Genomic DNA, 18609 nt, shown 5'->3' on the forward strand with positions numbered 1-18609 from the left:
AGTCAGGACTGCCTCTCCCCATTAGTGGGAGACATGGACTTGCCCAGAGCAGCTGCAAGTGGCTGTCTAGGGCCCAGGCTCCAGAAATGTGGCAGGGCCTATATTCTGATCACGAATGCCTGGGACACCATGCCATGTGTGGGCGGGGGCTGCATGCTATAGAACTGGCCTAGGCCACTGAGTACCATTTGCTTATAAGAAGGAGTAGATAGAATTGAAAACCAGGAGTCTGATTCTGGGAAAGGAGTTTGGGTGGAAAGCAAGTTTTTCAGAAAACTCTTTGGTTCTATCAGGTTTCTCTTGGGGTCTGTCCCTCCTGAGCAGGACAGGTGGTGTGTGAATAATTGATTACTAGTAGTAGATAAGATGCTGACATATTCATTATTGCCTTGCCTGAAAGATGAGCAGATCCAGTGTTATCCTCTCGATGATATAAAGGCTGTCACCCTACACAATTGCATATCAGAGGTTTCAGGAGTGGTAGAGGGAGGAATAGTGTTACAGAAGTCTCTGCTGAGGCTGATGCTTACCCACAGCCCTTCTCCTCTGGGCCTTGGCACCTCCAGTGAGCAGCTGTTACAGACGTACTGCTAAGAAGCATTGTGATGCTAAGTTATGTAAATGTATTTTAAAGAGATTTTGTACAAACCTGAGTATTCCCACAAAGCTGTGCCACGCGTGTGAATTTGTCTTGCATGGCACATTGGAATCAGTGGGTCAGACAGTTCTGTGTAGGACATGATTGTCGTTTTTAGTGTTGGCCTTGAACTTGCCTGTCATAAAATACATGATTGTGTGCTCAGCTTTTTCCCTGCCGCTCTTTTCCTACCGCTGTGGTTGTCTTCACCTCAGAGCCGAGGGAGGGAAGCCCTGGAGCTGGCTGTACTTGGCGGGCTTCTGGTCAGACTGAATCATGCTGCATCCAATCAACTGGGACTCCTACTACAGTGCAGATTCTGATCCACTAGGTTGGGGGTGGGACCCAAGATTCTGCATCTTCCAGTGGCTTCCAGGTGGTGATGTTTCTGGTCTGTGGATGCCACCTTTTTTTTTTTTTTAATTTTAAATAGTGTCTGTTTATTAGCTGGCTTGAAAATTTTTTTTTAATTGGAAGATAGTTACTTTATAATGTTGTATTCCACAACAATGTGAATCAGCTGTAAGTATACGAACGTATGTTCCTTCCCTCTTCAACCTCCCTCTCACCCGCTTCCCCATCCCACCCCTCTAGGTCTTCACAGAGCACCTGGTTGAGCTCCCTGTGTGATACACCTACTTCCCACTAGCTATCTGTTTTACATGTGGTGATGTATGTGTTTCAATGCTACTCTCTCAATTCATCCTACCCTCTCCTTCCACTGCTGTGTTTGGACCCCACTTTGAATAGCAACAATCTAGGCAAGAGTGTTGAAGATTTGTCTCACTTCTATTTTCCTAGAAGTGTATTGTTCCATTTCTGGAACATTTATGTAAGCATAGCCCCAAACAGAAACTATTGACAAAAAGTGAATTAGGCACTTCTTGCAGTATGTTTTTCTCCCCTTGAGACGCCTGTGCATTTATTTGTTTTGATTTGTGCCTCTGGCATTAAAAGCCATGCTTAATGCTGGAACTGTTTAAAACTCTAAAATTGCACTGTGTGCTAAATTGTTTTCTTGCTGATTTTTACCAAGTCCATTTGGGGATTGCATTGATTTTGGCCTCTGATGCAATGGTTAACCCATAGCAGCCAGGAAGTTTGAATAAACATGGCTGGGCTGGAGAAAGACAGGGGATTGTAAGAATGAAGTAGCCTTTAGGTACAAATACCAGAGTGCTTGACTGTCAGGGGATGGAGCAATATGGACATTTAACGATCTATGTGACATTAGTCAGTTTCAGGGTTGGTGCAGAAACGCATGGGTAGCACAGAGGTCATGGGCTCTTTCCTACTTTTTGTTCTGCACATCCTCATGTGACAGGGAAAGGAGCCTTTGTAGGGTGGTTCTGTGTTCAGGCAGACAATTTTCCCACAAGGGTCTGTGCCATATTCCCCTTGGATCCCATGGGCCAGGACCAGGGCAGACCCTCAGACCGGACGCCGTGATGAACTTAGCTCTTGTACGATTGGTCAGGATGCTGGTAGAGAGCAGGGTGTGGATGTTGGGTAGGCAGCCAGCAGTGGATGCTGCCAAGGACTCATAGTCTGAAGAAACTACTACATGTGTTCTGTGCTCCTCATTGTACAACTTGTGCAACTGTTGCTCAGAGAAGTTAAATGGATGAGCAGGGAGTGTAAATGGCATCACACGCAGGCCTGTTTGATTCCAAAGTACCTTTTCAGGGTAGAAATGTGGCTCCTCCCTACTCAACGGTGCCCCCCTTGGTGCCTCTCCTCTTCCCTGTGGTTTCGGGGTCCTTGATGGGGACTCACTGGGAATCATTGGGACCCCATGGTGTGCCTCTGAACAGGGGCCATGTATTCCTCACCAAGTGTGTCACTCTTTGGCCTCTAACTTAGTTATGCTTACACTCAAGGTCCAATGAAACACCACTGTTAGAAAACTTTGCCTTTGAGCAGAGTGGCATTATTTCAAGAAGGAAACCAGCCCAGGGAATGTTGGCAGCCACTGTGAATGTAGGTCTTGCCACATCCTGCCTTGGCCCCCTGGGCTCTGGGCTCTGCTTCTTGTCCTGGATTTGCCAAGTGCTACACCCGGAGGTGCTGCATCCCCTGGAGGATTTGAGGCATCCTCTCTGCCCATCTGCATCCATGCTGACCTGCACTTTCTCTTGCCTGGTTTCAGGGATTCCCAGCAGGCATGAGGCGATGCTTCCCTTGGCACCCCCCCCCCCCCCCCCCCCCCCCCCGCTTTCCCCTCTGTTTCCACACCGACTTGGCTTTTAGTGCCTGGAGGTCTGATGACGCTCTGAAGATGGCAAACCTCCAGGAGAGTGAAAAGTTGTTCCTATTGAATTTACAAACAGAAATAAAGCAAGCAGAAAAACTGGTAGAAAAGGCTGGGTTTAATTATACATTAAAAAAAAATAAAATTGAGAAACAGTAATTTGGGCAGTTAAAAATGTGAAAAGCACCGTGCTCAAGGGTGTGATAATGGGGTAAGTGTCGCAGTCAGAAGGGAACAATACTGGAAAACTGTTGGCTTCCACATGCAGGACGAATTATGTCGCAGGATTTTGCCATGTTTTACTTCGGATGCCTTGTAGGGAGAGAGTTTAGTCAGAAGAGGGCTGTGATCAGAGCGGTGCTTCAGAAAGACAATTGGATTTGCAGTTGGAGGAGGCATGCCTCTGATTCTGTAATTACTAAAGCCTTCATTTACTCTGATCTGTGTTTTTACTCGCTCACCAAGAAAATCAGAGGGTGGAAAGGGCACCTTGGAGTTACTGGCAAAGAGAGGATGATGCCTTTAACATAATTTTTCTATTCATGTTGTTTAGATCATGTAGTAGTCACTCTATTTAATGTCATATTTCCCCATGTTAGCTCTCACTAGAAGACTGGTATTGTGTTTAAATCAAGGCTCTGTAAAATTAAAGCTACACCCACTCCAGTTGGACATTATTGTGTTTACCCAACGCTTCCTGAACGTAGATGGGGCACTGCACCATTAACACACATTTTACTATTGGGTTGGCCAAAGCATTCGTTCTTTTCCATAAGATGGCTCTAGTAGTGCTTTGTCTTTAACTTCATTTGAAATAATTTTGTTAGCTTGTATTTTGACTGCTGTTATATCAGTGTGTATTAAAAAAAAAAAAACTTACCAAAATTGAACTTTTGTGTAGCCATTTTAACATTGAAGGTGAAATAAAAATAGCAACATTTTCAGCATATTATGCTTTATTATTTCAAGGGAGGTAAAAATGCAGCTGAAATGAAAACAAGAAAGATTTGTGCAGTGATGGCTAAGGTACTGTGACTGATCAAATATGTCAAAAGTGGTTTGCAAAAGTTTTATGTTGGATATTTCTTGCTAGATGATGCTTCACTGTTGGGTAGACCAGTTGAAGCTGATAGTGATCAAGTCAAGATGTTAATTTTCTGAAAAAAAAAAATCAACATTATATCATATGGGAGATAGCCAACATACTCAAAATATCCAAATGAAGTGTTGAAAATCATTTGCACCAGCTTGCTTATGTTCGTCCTTTTGTTTGGGTTCCACATAAGCTAAGTGAAAAAAACCTTCTTGACCATATTTCCGCATGTGATTCTCTACTTAAATGTGAAGAAAATGTTCCATTTTTAAAACAAATTGTGACAGCAATGAGAAGTGGATACTGTACAGTAATGAGGAACAGAAGATGATGGGGTAAGTGAAATGAACCACCAACAACCACACCAAAGGCCAGTCTTCATCCAAAGAATGTGATGTTGCGTATATGGTGGGATTGAAAGAGTCCTCCATTGTGAACTCCTTCTGGAAAATCAAACGAGATTAATTCCAGCAAGTACTGCTCCCAATTAGGTCAACTGAAAGCGACACTCGATGAAAAACATTCAACATTAGTCAACAGATAATACATAATCTTCCATCAGGATAATGTAAGACTGCATGTTTCTTTGATGACTAGGCAAAAACTGTTATAGCTTGGCTGGGAAGTTCTGATTCATCCACCGTATTTACCAGACATTGCACCTTCAGATTTCCCTTTATTTTGGTCTTTACAAAATTCTCTTAATGGAGAAAAAATTCAATCCCCTAGAAGACTGTAAAAGATATCTGGAACAGTTCTTTGCTCAAAATAATAAAAAGTTATGGGAAGATGAAATTATGAAGTTGCCTGGAAAATGGCAGAAGATAGTGTAACAAAACAATGAGTTCATTGTTCAATAAAAGTTTTTAGTGACACTGAAAAATGTCTTATTTTTACTTTAAAACCAAAGAAACTTTTGGCCAACCCAATAAAAAAACAATATACAAAACTAAATACGTTGTTTAAAACAAAACAACTGTCCATGCAATTCCTAACAATTAAGAAAATATTTCTTAATTCTATATTATACTCATTACTACATTTTGCATAATTTAAATCATAATGTGCTTCTTTGTATGTTCTTTATTCACCAATGTTGGCGGTATTTCATTTTAAGGAAACCTGTGGGACTCATGAGGACTGGATGATGGCAGCCCTGAAAATGGTCCTGGGTGTTTAGAAGTACATTTCAGTTTCAGGAGTAAAGTTTTGAGTCTGTCGTGAGAAAAATAAAAACAAAACTGGGAATGAAACCAAATTATGATGCGATTGTTTTTGATGATCTAAATATGACATTCAGGATTAACCAGAAAGCCTCAAACTAGTTTTTCTATGTTGGGTAATCACAACTAGATTTTTACTTAGGGGTGAGCTCAGACGTTGTTCAGTATTAACCCCATTATTCCTTTTTTATATTTTCTTTTTGGTACTGAAGAATATACTGAATTTTCCCACAAAGGAGCCTGGGGCTGTGTGGCCAAATCTCCTCTGTGAAGGACTGTGCCTTTTGTTCAGACCTTCAGTAACTTGCTGCGTGGTCATTGGCAAGTCATTTCATGTTTTTTATTTTTTCCTTTTTTCTAGTTCCAATACTCATTAAATTATCACATTTTCTTAAGAATTTGTCTCATCCTTTCCTGTGACAGTGTCTCTGTTCAGATATAGACCCTGTTGACTTTATTCTTGGGCAGTGCTTGCGGTCTTCCCTGTGTCCAGTCCTTCTCCTCTCCTGAACAGCCCTGCGGGATTACTTTTCCCCAGTTCTCTTGACTGGAGAGAAAGCAACAGTAGTCTAGGGTGGTAACCGGATCAAGCACAGTTTCCCATACCGAGAACTCCGACTGTGTGGTTGAGCTCTTTGATCAGCTCAGTGCCTCTTGGCTTTTCCAAACCCCGAGGAAAGCGAGGTTCCAGGGCCCTGCTAGCTACTGTGACTCCCACTGCCTCAAATCTCCAGCCAGCTACTGGGAGATCTGCAGGGATTAGTATCTGTTGAAACCCATTTTGAATACATTTTAGGAAGCTCTGAGCTATCAAATGTTGATTCCATTACTCTCTAGCCAAGTGTGGAATGGAATTAGCCTTTTTTTTTTTTTTTAAATGCCCAGCTCAGGTTCCCTTTTGCAGATGTTAGCAGGTATTATAAATGTTAGGGGTAGGTTCTGGTGGGCTTCTCACCCGTAATGTCACTCCCAGGTTTTAAGGAAATGAAGTTTCAGACCAAATTTTGCCACTCGTTAGCAAGCAAGAACCCTAAAGGGTTCTCACAGTTTGTTCCGTAAGATCAAGGAGATTCCTGTTCTCTGGCTTCCTGGGTGAATGGAAAATTTACCTGAAGCAGACACGCCAGGCTGGATGCTTGCTTTCTGTTCATGTGAGATGGAGAGTATATCTAAAATATTTTACACACTCTCCCTGTGCTCACTACTTTGACTTTCACCAGTGAAAACCTGTTTCTAACATGCATCATGCCTGTCAACAGGTGACTGTTTTTCCCAATGATAGCCCCTTTTGGGCATTCACCTGGCCCCTACTCATCTATACTTAGATATGGATAACAAAAATAATTCCAACAGCTGCCTCTGGCATCCTGAGTCAAGTGCTGCCAGACCCTGGACTCAGAATGCCAGTCGACCACCTGGGTTGCAGTACCACAAATATAGCATTGCATGGTGTATACTGAAGTATTTTGGGTAAATTTTAAACATAACACAATCAGCAGATTAGTTTTTTTTTTTTAATTTTATTTATTTATGGCTGCACTGGATCTTTTTTGCTGCATGGGCTTTTCTGTAGTTGCGGAGAGCAAGGGCTACTCTGTAGTTGCATGCTCAGGCTTCTGACTGTGTGGCTTTGTGTTGTGGAGCATGAGCTCTAGGGCACGCTTGCTTCAGTAGTTGCGGCTCTTAGGCTGTCGAGCGCAGGCTCAGAAGTCGTGGCTCACGGGGTCAGTTGCCCTTTGTCATCTGGGATCTTCCTGAATCAGGGATCGAACCCGTGTCTCCTGCACTGGCAGGTGGATTCTTTACCACTGAGCCACCAGGGAAGTCCCTGGCAGATAAGTCTTGCAGGCTAAATCAGGCAGACAGAATTGCTTTATTTTACTTTCCCATCTTTTTTTTTTTTTTTAATATACTGAATTTGTGGTCAGTAACAGCAAAAATAAGAGATTTTATTAATATATCGAGATTGTGATGTTTTGCTTTTTCTGGGAAAACGGGGGCCCTTTTCCTCTGTGACAACTTTCTTCTCCAGCTGGATAGTCGAGACTTGATTTAGAAGACACTGAGAATGGGCTCCTGGGAAGGGCCCTGGACTTCATAATGTCCTCCTCCACCGGGAGGTATCAAGTGCCTTTCATCACTGAGATCATGCTGTTGGTTTTCAGGACCCTCTCCCCTCCTTCTATTCCTGCCTGGGCTCCTGTGGGTGTTCGGGTTTTTGAGCCTTGCAGCTGTCGGACAGCTTTTCTTCTTGGCTCAACACTTGCTCTTTGCTCATTGCTGCTTTGTCTGGAATGTCATTTCCTTTTGGGCTCATCTGTCCAGATCTCAATCTCATCTCCAAGGCCAGGTCCAAGGCTCGCTTTAAGATGGAGACTTGCATGACTGTTAGGATCCTCGCTCCTCTGCTTTTTCACTGACAGCAGAGCATAGCATTTGATTCTACACGTTACTCTGTTTCATGTCTTCTCCCTCCTTGATGGTAATTCTCTTAAGGTCAGGAAGCTTAGCCTTCCTTTTTTTTCCCCCTTTGCCTGAGTGGCGTGTGGGATCCTAGTTCCCCAAACGGGGTCCAGGGGTCGAACCTGCGTGCACCCTGCAGTGGAAGTGTGGAGTCTTGACCACTGGACAGCCAGAGAAGTTGCAGCATCACCTTCTTATATTTTATACTTACCACTGTAAAATCATTAATGCCTTTCCCCTCGGCTCAGTTAAAAGGCAGAGAACAGTAGCTTATTGATCTACCTGACAATTATTTTACAGTATTTTTATCTATGGTAAAAAGGAATAGGAGAGTGTTATAAACGTGAAAATAATGTAAAAACAAACGTTACCAAGAAGCCTGAAAACAGAGATCCAGAAAGATAAAGTGCCTTGCTGGAGTCACACAGTTGGGGAATAGCTTAGTGTTTGGTCTAACCACTTATCTATCCTGTACCTGGTCCCTTAGAGCTGTGTTGTTCCCTGACAGCTCTGCTACTTTATAGATCAGGTAGTGACACCCCAAAACCCTGCAGATCCTCCCTATGGCTCAGCAGCGTTCACATATCAAAACACGCCAATTCCAAAGTCATTGAAGTTATACGTCACAAATTAGGCAAAGGTGATGAATGCATATTAAAGTAGCCACTCCTAGTAAAGAGAGCAGCTGTGGAAAAGCCCCGTGGCACCAAAAGCTAGGATGCTGAAGATGGTTCTGTCATTAATGAGGCCCAGCAGAGTGTCCTCTGCTGATGGTCCTGCCCTTAGTGGAGGGAACATTGTGTTGAGATGATGATTCAGAGGCAAAGGCATCATCCAAATACAAAGGCTGCACTGCTGAGGGTGAGGATGGTGGTGGGTTCAGGCAATTAAAAGTAGGTAGTTTAGGAGGGCTGGGCTCAAGGCTGGACTTCCCAGGTGGCGCCAGTGGTAAAGAACCCGCCTGCCAATGCGGGTAGACTTAAGAGACTTGGGTTTGATCTCTGGCTCAAGAAGACCCTATGGAGGAGGGTACAGCAACCCACTCCAGTATTCTTGCCTGGAGAATCCCATGGACAGGGGAGCCTGGTGGGCTATGGTCCATAGGGTCGCACAGAGTGGGACATAACTGAAGTGACTTAGCAAGCACGCACAGGCTCAAGGTTATAATTTGGGAGTAGTGATAGATGAGTTGGGAGAGGAAAGAACAGTCAGAGTTAATATGTTGTGCTGAGGGATTCTAACTTGATCCTGGGAGAGCAGGGAGCCTTTAAGACTTTTAAGGAGCCTTCGGGTCTGTGACATAGAAGGGCCTGGTTGAGGCTAGATCTGGGGAAAGCCAGGCCACTGGTGAGTTAGAAGGTAGCCACAGGAATCTTGGCTTAAACCAAAGCAAGAGCAGTGGGGAAGGAGAGAAATGGATGGATTCAAAAGACGTGAGAACCTTTTGTTAACAGGATGACAGCGTTCTTTCTGGTGTGAGATGCAGCTATTCCTGGAGGCTGGTGAACTGTATGTGTAGCCTTTGATTCCATGTTGCCAGAGAAATGTTCGTGGTTTCTGACCCACGTGTATCTGGCTCCACTCCCTTGAGCTGTCTAGCGGTCTCTCTCTGAGCAATCAAGGGCGCTCTTTAATGGTAGTGCTCTATCACCTCCTTCCACTTGTCTCATGTGAGCTGTCCACACAGAGTGTACCTGTCTTCCTGTTTACACAAGCATACTATATACTTCAGTCCAAAAGTTCTCTTTCTCAGCACATATAAATCTTTTTCTATATACACTGGCCATACTTAGGAGCAAACTGTGCCTTTATTCTGTAGTCATAGGGCGAGCAGATGTTAGGATTGGTGTTTTCTGCTTGTGGAATTCTTCTTCTGAGCTTTTAAGACATTTAATGATCTGTTTATAACCTAAAAGTAAGTGTTCTAAGTGGAGGCTGTGAGTACATATGTGGATCAGAAAAATACATTGAAGAGGTATTGTCAGTAATGAATTACAACTATACATCTCTCTCAGCTATTTTTGGAGCTTTAAAAAGATCTAATCAGATGGTATTTTTAAGCAATTAAAAATCAGTGTTAGTAATGGATTTTTATCTAGATTATATCTTTTAGGAAGATATATGTTTATTTGGGTATAGAGTTGCTTCAGCTCCATGGAAAAGAATTTATTTTTCCTTAAAGCAATTTCTACCCATATTCTTAATTATTTACAGATGATATGTATTTATTTAATATTATCATATTTCAAAGTTAGTTTAATAAAAATGGAATGTTGGATTCACTTTAAACTTCTTTTCAGAAATACAGGTGAAGTTGAAATTTATATTTTCAAAAGCTTTATCTCATATTGTCTCTTCCTCTAGCCAATATGGTAGATGCTTACTAATGAATAAATCCGTCTAGCTCTTCTGTAAGAGAATGAATGTTAGCACCTGCTACTTGCAAAAGATTGGTTCAATGGGTTTTAGAGGTTTCTTTTCACAAAGTTTTATTTTTTCTTACTGTAATGTAAGAGTTAAAATAGAGTTTGGCACATGTGTGCAAATTAAAGTATATGACATTTTTAGAATATACTTTTGCTCACTATTAACATGAAAGCAGCAGTTGAAATAAAGACTCCCTTTGTCAATTTTTGTCCTTTTACTTGAAGTTGTAATCCTGTTGGGAGTGGAGTACATTTAAAGGTAAATAAAATGAAACAGTCAACAGATTTCAACTCAGAGAACTGGTTCCAGTGTTATTGCATAACTCAATAATGTAGATCTCACACAAATGCCAGTGTTTGACCTTGGTTTGTTCTTGATGTTCTTTGGTAATTGCCGTCATCCTGGCAGTCACTAGAGGGCCCAGCTATGGAGAGTTATGTGAGAGCAGTTTGAAGGGGCTCACACTGTGTAATCTGCTACAGTGTTTTGAGGTACTGACCCCCCGTTTTTATTGCCATTTGTTGTTGTTCAGTCACTAAGTCTTGTCCGACTCTTTGTGACCCCCCTGAACTGCAGCACGCCGGGCTTCCCTGTCCTTCACTTTTTCCTGGAGTTTGCTCAAATTTGTGTCCATTGAGTGGGTACCCTTATTACTATTTACCTGACCTTGAATTGGCTCTTACTGATAGGTCTGTACTAGCTCTAGATAGTTGATCTTTTAACTTATTAACTAATTTTAACCATTAGTAAAAATCTAAGCACAGATTCATGAATTAATAATCATTGGATGTTCTGTCTCTATGAGCTTCTCAGATGCTGCAGTGGTAAAGAATCCACCTGCCAATTCAGGAAAGGCAAGAGACGTGGGTACTGCTGATTTTAAGATTAAGTCCATGTTAGCATCATGTCCTAGAAAAAGCTTACTAGCAGCAAATCACTTAAGTTCTCTCCACTTTGAAAATACAGTATGTGTAGAAATAATATGGGCTTCCCTGGCAGCTCAGATGGTAAAGAATCTGCCTGCAATGTGGGAGACCCAGGTTTGACCCCTGGATCAGGAAGATGCCCTGGAGAAGGAAATGGCAACTCACTCCAGTATTCTTGCTTGGGAAATCCCATGGACAGAGGAGCCAGGCAGGCTACAAAGAGTTGGACACAGCTGAGCGACTAAGCACAGCAATGCAACATTCCCTCTCTACTTTTGCATATAAAGCCATTTTTGGATAAATGCAGACACATATACAATATGCTTAATTAATTTATCGCCTCACGAGAAGAACTTCTAGTATATGATGGATATCAAGAAGAGTATTATTTCATTCTACAGACCTTTCTATCTATACCTATGAAAACTATCCAGAAAGCACACATTGGAAAAAGACCAATCTTCGCTGACTGGGCTTTTCATTTGTTTTAATTGCTACATGTAGACAAACCTGAGCATGTTGGCTTTATGTATCTGGGTTTGTGGAGTTGCCATTATGTTTTTGGCTAGAATGTTACAGAGCACTGTTCGAGCAAGTGCATGGGAATGTGGAAGTTGGATATTATTCATCCTTTATTTCAAAAAATAAATCCATTCCCCGAACATTGATGATGTATAATTAGGCTAGAAAATAACCATGATAAAAGAAAAACATAAAAAGAAACACATGCTAGTTTTACTGTCTTCAGTGTTATAAGTGATTTTCTAAAATGAATCATAGCTAAAAGCTAAGATCCTTTTTCTAAAAGCTAAGATCCTTTATAGTTAGTTTAGGGCTTTGGGAAAGTGTTTATATTTTTATCGCAAACTTCTCTGTTTGGTTAAGACTTGTGATGCCTTTTTGGTAGAAAATATAACTTGATATGCTGAGCTTTTGGACTGGGCTTGCTGACCTGTGATGAGGGCATACTCTGAAGTGTAGGGGGTGGCAAGGCAGGAGTGCCCAGGCATATGGCTGAGACAACTCCATCACCATTATGAGGCCCGCCAGGAATAGAGATGTTCATAAAGTCAAAATTTGTAAGCCATTATGTGTTATATAAAATAAGGGTGATATTTTTTTCCCTTTCAGATTTTGGGGTAAGTGCTTTCTTAGCAACGGGGGGTGATGTTACCCGGAATAAAGTAAGAAAAACATTCGTTGGCACCCCGTGTTGGATGGCTCCTGAAGTCATGGAACAGGTAAAAAAAAAAAAAATAATGTTTTGATTGACACAGTATAGTTGCACATATCATTAATACACTAACATTTCATTCAAATCAAACGTTTTACTAGAATGCATCATGTAAGGTTTAATTCCCAATTGCTGCAAAGTAATATCAAAGTTGAGCACTCAGAGCTGTGGACTTCTGACATAATATGGAGCCCCCCCGCCCCCATCATGTGTAACATGCATGCCATATAATTGTGTTTTTTCCCTGCTTCTGTTCTTAGGTGAGAGGCTATGACTTCAAGGCTGACATGTGGAGTTTTGGAATAACTGCCATCGAACTAGCCACAGGAGCAGCGCCTTATCACAAGTATCCTCCTATGAAAGTAATTACTCTCGGAAATAATATGTCGGGTTTGAAGGATGATTTAACAGAATCCATTCGCTAATTCTCTTTAACATAGTCATTTTTTCTGAGACCCAAGGAGAATTAGTGGAGGGATGCAGCTGAGTTAAATGTTGTCTGATGTTCTCAGTGGACAGAATGGAACAAAAGCAGCCTGGTCCCCAGCCCTGAAGCCTGCTTTGCATTCATAGCGCAGAGGAATGTGGTCACATTGGCCGATGGAGGTTGATAGCTGTGACAAATGCTGGCCATTACTGTCTTTGTGGTAGAATACCCCTGACTCCCCAAGAAAAATCTAAAAATAGGTTATAGTGATATCATCTTTGCAGATGGATTTCCAGATTTTCAGGCCTTTTTTTTTTTTCTTTTCCATGATCTATAACATTTCACTCTTGTTCTCATGGTGTCCTGTTGGTAATTCATCTGAAGTAAGGGAGCCCAGTGTTTTTAGGAACTAACGTACATTTGGATACTATTTTTAGATTTTTTTTTGTTATTCTTTTAACTGGCCCACATCAGCATTTCTGTTAGTTTTGACGTGATGGTATCAGGACTGTTTTATCCAACTGGATTTTGTTTTGAGGCTGAAATAGCTTGAGTGGAAATTATGGAGGTATTTTACAGAGAATATGGTGTATGTTTGTTTCAACTTTTTTCTAGAATTTTATTGGAAAAGCTTAGGAGGATTTATAAAAACAAAACTGAAGATTAAAAAAGTTAAATAATCTTACTGATTAAAAAGTTAATAACATTCTTGTTGTAGATAATGTTGAAGTACAAATAAATAAAATAGTCATCCATAATCTCATTAACCACAGATAACCCCTATTAAAATTGTAGCATAGTTTATTACATTGTTTTCTCTATATTTAATATACATATTTTTAATGTAGATAAGATTCAGGGATTGCATGTACACACCTGATTTTATTAGCTGAAAATTTAAAATTGAGGTGTAAACAATGGAAGTGACCTTTCAGGGAAAAAGCACTGAAATAACCCTGAAGACTTTTCCTCTATCTGATTTTTCTCTATTATTTTTTCTTAGGTCTTTTTTCTCCCCCTTACTTTTTAGTGTTTTTCACTTGAGTCCATCACATTGCTAATCCCGGCCTAAAGGCCTGTAGGACTTCTTCAGATCTGACAGATTTCCCATTTTTCTTTGGATTGCTGTTATCCTCTACAAACAGTCAACTGTCACTTTAATCCTTCATCTTTTCCCACATCTGAAAGCACTTGAAAAGAGTCTTGGCTTTATAGTATTTGCATAAATTAAGCCTGATTTATGCATTAATGAGTTTTTCATTTTATAGGTCAATAGTTTGCTACAAAGTCTACTCTTTTTTTTTTTTTAAGCAAGTAATTTTGACATTAGGTGAAAGAGTGGAATTTTTTTTTACCTTTCTGATGTGAAAACTGTATTTTGATTTGGTTTTGTCCTTTTCCAGAAGCAGCATGGCCTTTTGTCCTGGTTATGGGTTTTAGCAACTTAGTTATATCCTGGCTATCTTTCAGTGTCTCAGTTTTGCCAAGCCGTTAAGTATTTCTGTATGTTTTCTCATTAAGAAAAAGAAGGAAATCGTGTGTTACCTCCTGGGATGTTGTGGATTTATTTTTAAGGCCAGTAATGTGTTACAGAAGCCTTGAACACGGGCAGTTCCTTACTTAGGAATGACCTGTAAACATGAACATTCCCTGCTGCCCTGGGCCTCTCTCTTCACCGCCCCCTCCGCCCCGTTTCTCAGACAGAGCCCCTGTCTGCACTAAGCTGGTGCTGGAGCTGTGAGGCTACGTGCTCCTGAGGCTGTGTGAGAACCAGTTCCCAGGAAGCTCTGTCCTGGCCCCTTTGGGAGGTCATGTTAACACATGGAGCAGATTTTATAAGTTCTGTCAATGGAATAACAAAAAAGGTTAAAGGGCCCGTGAACAGATTTGCAAAGGGAACTGAATACTTTGAATATACGTTTTCTAGAAAATGAAAATCACGGCGAAGCACTTAATTTGTACCTACTGGAGGAGGGTCTTTGAGACTGATGAAAAAAAACTCTTTTGTAGCAAGCAATGCCTGTCCTGAGATCATGTCTTCCCATTTGTCTCTGCTGCAGGTGTTGATGCTGACTTTGCAAAATGATCCACCCACTTTGGAAACGGGAGTAGAGGATAAGGAGATGATGAAAAAGTATGGCAAGTCTTTTAGAAAGTTACTTTCACTGTGTCTTCAGAAGGACCCCTCCAAAAGGTACGTCAGACGGAGTGACGAGTGAGTGGCCATGGCTGGGTGGAGTCCTGACGAAGCGTGGTTTGTGGATGGGGAAAGGCTATGCCCAGACGGGACTTCTAGTTCAAGGAGATCCAGCTCTGGTCCCCAGATTTCCAGCCTGTTAGTAGAAGCTTGAATCTGGGAGGGACAGGAGTGAGCGAGGACCAGGGAGAGACAGAGGGAAATTTTCAGTGTTAATAAGATTGGCTGTGCTTGTTAGGTGTGGGCTCTGTCAGCAAAGGAAATGAAGTAAAACAGAAATCAGAAGCAGTTGGCAGCAGCGCATTCAGGAGCTGAGCTAATATTCTGCACTGTGTAGGTTGAGCTGACCTCTCAGGATTTGAATATCCTGCCAGCTCCAGTCTAAACCAGGCAGAGCTATTGAATTTTGCATGAGCTTCCTTTGAGTTGCGGAACAAGTTGTTTGTGCTGTTTTAAAAGATTATCAGTAAAGAAGGTTAACATTTTTACATTCAAAAGATTAATCATATAAACAGAAGCAAATGGTTTTAAATTAACTTTAGTATTTCCTCTTTAGTCTTGGGTTATTGCCCTGCACTGTGGTATGTCTGTTTTCTGAATTTGTCTCTTCCTTCTCCCTCTCTGGGATTTTGAAGTATCCTGGGTAGTGAAGAGTGGAGCCCAGTGTCCTTTGTCACTTAGGAAGGTTCGTGACAGGAAGGGAGCACGCCCTGTCGCAGAACAGCCTCCCTTTGTGGTGCTGGGCTGTGTGCGGCTGTGTCCTCACACACCGCTACATGGATCACACACCTGGAGAGGCTGCTGAGGAAGTTTCTGGCTACCCTCAGCCATCCAGCCCTCTGATTTGATGCTCATATCCCAGAATGTCAAAACTGGCTTCTCTTCTGGAACTTTCTTGTTCAGGGGAGGACCTGCTTTTCGAAGGATTCCTTTATTTTTCAGTTCCTGAGGAAACTTGAGCCTTTTGCTTTTACACAGTGAGCTACTGTTTGAGTTGGCTGCCCTTCTCTAGAATAAACACACTTTCCATTTGTTACCTGTTCTTTGTAGTGACTTCTTTTACGTTCACTGAATTTGCCTTGAAAGAAGAAGAAGCAAAAGTTGCTCAGTTGTATCCGACTCTTTGTGACCCCATGGACTGTTTGGTCCATGGAATTCTCCAGACAAGACTAATGGAGTGGGTAGCCTTTCCCTTCTCCAGGGGATCTTCCCAACCCTGGAATCGAACCCAGATCTGCGTTGCAGGCAAAGTTTTTACCAGCTGAGCCACAAAGGAAGCCCAAGAATACTGGAGTGGATCCCTATCCTTTCTCCAGCAGATTTTCCCAACCCAGGAGTCGAACCAGGGTCTCCGGCATTGCATGTGGCTTCTTTACCAACTGAGCTATCAGGGAAGCCCTTGAACTTGCCTTGAAGCTTCTCTATGTCAGTCACCTTTCTCATGAAGCCAGGTTCAAGGACTCTTTGCTGTTAGGCATCTTGAAATCATTTGTTGTAACAGGGATGCAAGACTTGCTTACGTTCCTCTTGTATTTGGTGTCATCTCCAAACGTAAGCTTTTGGCAAGGAAAACGGAACTTGCCCCTCCAAACCCCAGTGAGAGAAAAACTTGTCCTCCCCTTTAGCACTAGATTGTAACTGATGGTCTTTGTGATTCCTAGTTGAGATCCCATCTAGTGGTAGTGATGGGTAATCACAATTCCAGCTATTTTGGTAAAAGATTCTGGAGGGTAGAATTGTTGGGTTTCCCAGGTGGCTCAGTGGTAAAGAATCCTCCTTCCAATGCAGAAGACACGTGTTTGATCTCTGGGTCAGGAAGATCCTCTGGAGGAAGAAATTTGGCAATCTACTCCAGTATTGTTGCCTCGATAGTCCCATGGGTAGAGGAGCCTGGCAGGCTACAGTCCATGGGGTCACAGAAAGTCAGACACAACTGAGCGACTGAACATACACAGAATTGTTAGTGTACTTACTGATATGAAAATATAACCCTTTAGGAGACTCATAATTTTGTCAAAATAGACCATCATACTTTATATTTGACACTCCATCTGTTTTTCTCAATAATCTTGAAAGTGTTTCCAGGTTTAATTTGTTACATAAGCTCAAATGTCAGGTTCCCGTCACCCCACTAAATAATAACGACAAAACTTTTAGAAAAGACCTGTTCAGCAGATATTCAAATTCTTACGTCTTTCCCTCAGAGTACTCTCTTAGTAATGATATTGATTTACAAAGTATGAGTAGTTTAGGGACTTTTTAAAAGGTGTTTTCTCTATGACATAATCTTCTCACTGTTGTATGATTGTCCTCTATAACAGAGATTATTAGTGGTGCATCAACTTCCCAGGTGTTTCATTCTTGTAATGAAAAAACAGTGTAGGAAGTTTGGGTAAAAATGATTCGGGAGATGTGAGGGTGGAAGAAAACAGTATTATAATTGTTGAATTATTTATTACACAGGATGCTGTTAAAATATGTATTTGTGACTGAATTAATAAGTAAACATTTAATTGTTGTGAAAGTCTGAAAGTGTGAATATTTCCTGTCTTCTCTGCCTTTGCTTATATTGTCCAAATGTTTTTCCTCTTCTCTTCCCCCCTTTCCACCTGTCTTTCACCACTTAGTTCAAAGGCCCCATATTCTCAAAGTTAGATACATTTGGGTAAGAGTCCTAGCCCTACTTCCTCATCATCTGTGTGCCTTAGTTTCCTTGTCTGTAAAATGGGCTTAATAACATCAGGTCATAGGGTTGCTATGGGGATGGAACAAGATAGTGCATTTAAAGCAGAGAACACAGTGCCTGAGTATTTCTAAGTATTCATGAAATTGGGATTGCCATTTTCTTTCTTTCTTCATTATTTACCTGTTTTTTTTTCCTGACCAGTGGAGTCATTGCAGCTTCTAGTTTCTATAGTATTTGAAGATAAATGTGTCTCTTGTAGCACTTACTGTGTGATGTAGATTAATTGACTTACATGTCCAATTTCCTCATGAGTTTCTTAGGTTTTTAGAAGGAGAGTCTGTGCCTCTCATCTTTCTGTCTTTCTGTCAACAGTGACTGGTCTGCATTACGTACTCAGTGGTATTTCTTGAACACCTGCAAGCAATGGGAAACTTGCAATTTGGGGATGATTTAGACTCCTTGAAAAGAATTTCAGAGCCAAACCAGATTGTAGTGGGTTGAGAGGAGTGAAGGCAGGAGTTTTGATCATTATATTTATTTCTGTTGCCAGCATATAGATCCACTACTTGCAGTCTAAAAGCAGTTAACTGGTACCAACATCTTGGCTTTACTGAGTGCCTTTTTTAGCAATGAGTGAAAACATATCACTGGGTAACAGTGACCAGGACGGAATCACTGCAGTGTGAGGGCCCTCAGGCTAGCTGAGAAGGAGCTGTGCTTTCTGTCAACCTTGAGAACTCTTGGAACGCCCCATTGCCTGAGAGCCGGGTGTCAGAGTTCTTTGCCTCATCCAAGTCTGTGCCCTGCATTTGCATAGACAAAGATCTGCTTATATTTGCATAGCAGAACATTTTGCTATTCTTAAAAAAAAAAAATCCTTTCTCTTAGAGGCTACATATTTCATATGGATGGCAACTATAAAAATAACTAGTGTTTTTTGGGCACATTTTTCCATCCGCAAAGGAGTGGATGTTGCATAGATGAATCCATTGGAAACAAATAAAACTTAAATATTTCTTTGGCGGGCGCAGGGTGAGAAATACAA

At 41.5% G+C, this 18609-nt stretch overlaps 1 protein-coding gene across 1 annotated transcript in view; it reads left to right on the plus strand.

Moving 5' to 3' along the window:
• The window catches only part of STK39 (serine/threonine kinase 39), a 315028-nt gene that overhangs the window by 103542 nt on the left and 192877 nt on the right, over positions 1-18609 (plus strand). The window contains exons 6-8 of the mRNA XM_043894916.1: positions 12152-12261; positions 12515-12616; positions 14742-14875. Of these exons, the coding sequence (XP_043750851.1) occupies positions 12152-12261; positions 12515-12616; positions 14742-14875 (346 nt within the window). The remainder of the gene's footprint in view (positions 1-12151; positions 12262-12514; positions 12617-14741; positions 14876-18609) is intronic.

This window comes from Cervus elaphus, chromosome 33, assembly GCF_910594005.1.
Source record: "Cervus elaphus chromosome 33, mCerEla1.1, whole genome shotgun sequence".
NCBI lineage: Eukaryota > Metazoa > Chordata > Mammalia > Artiodactyla > Cervidae > Cervus > Cervus elaphus.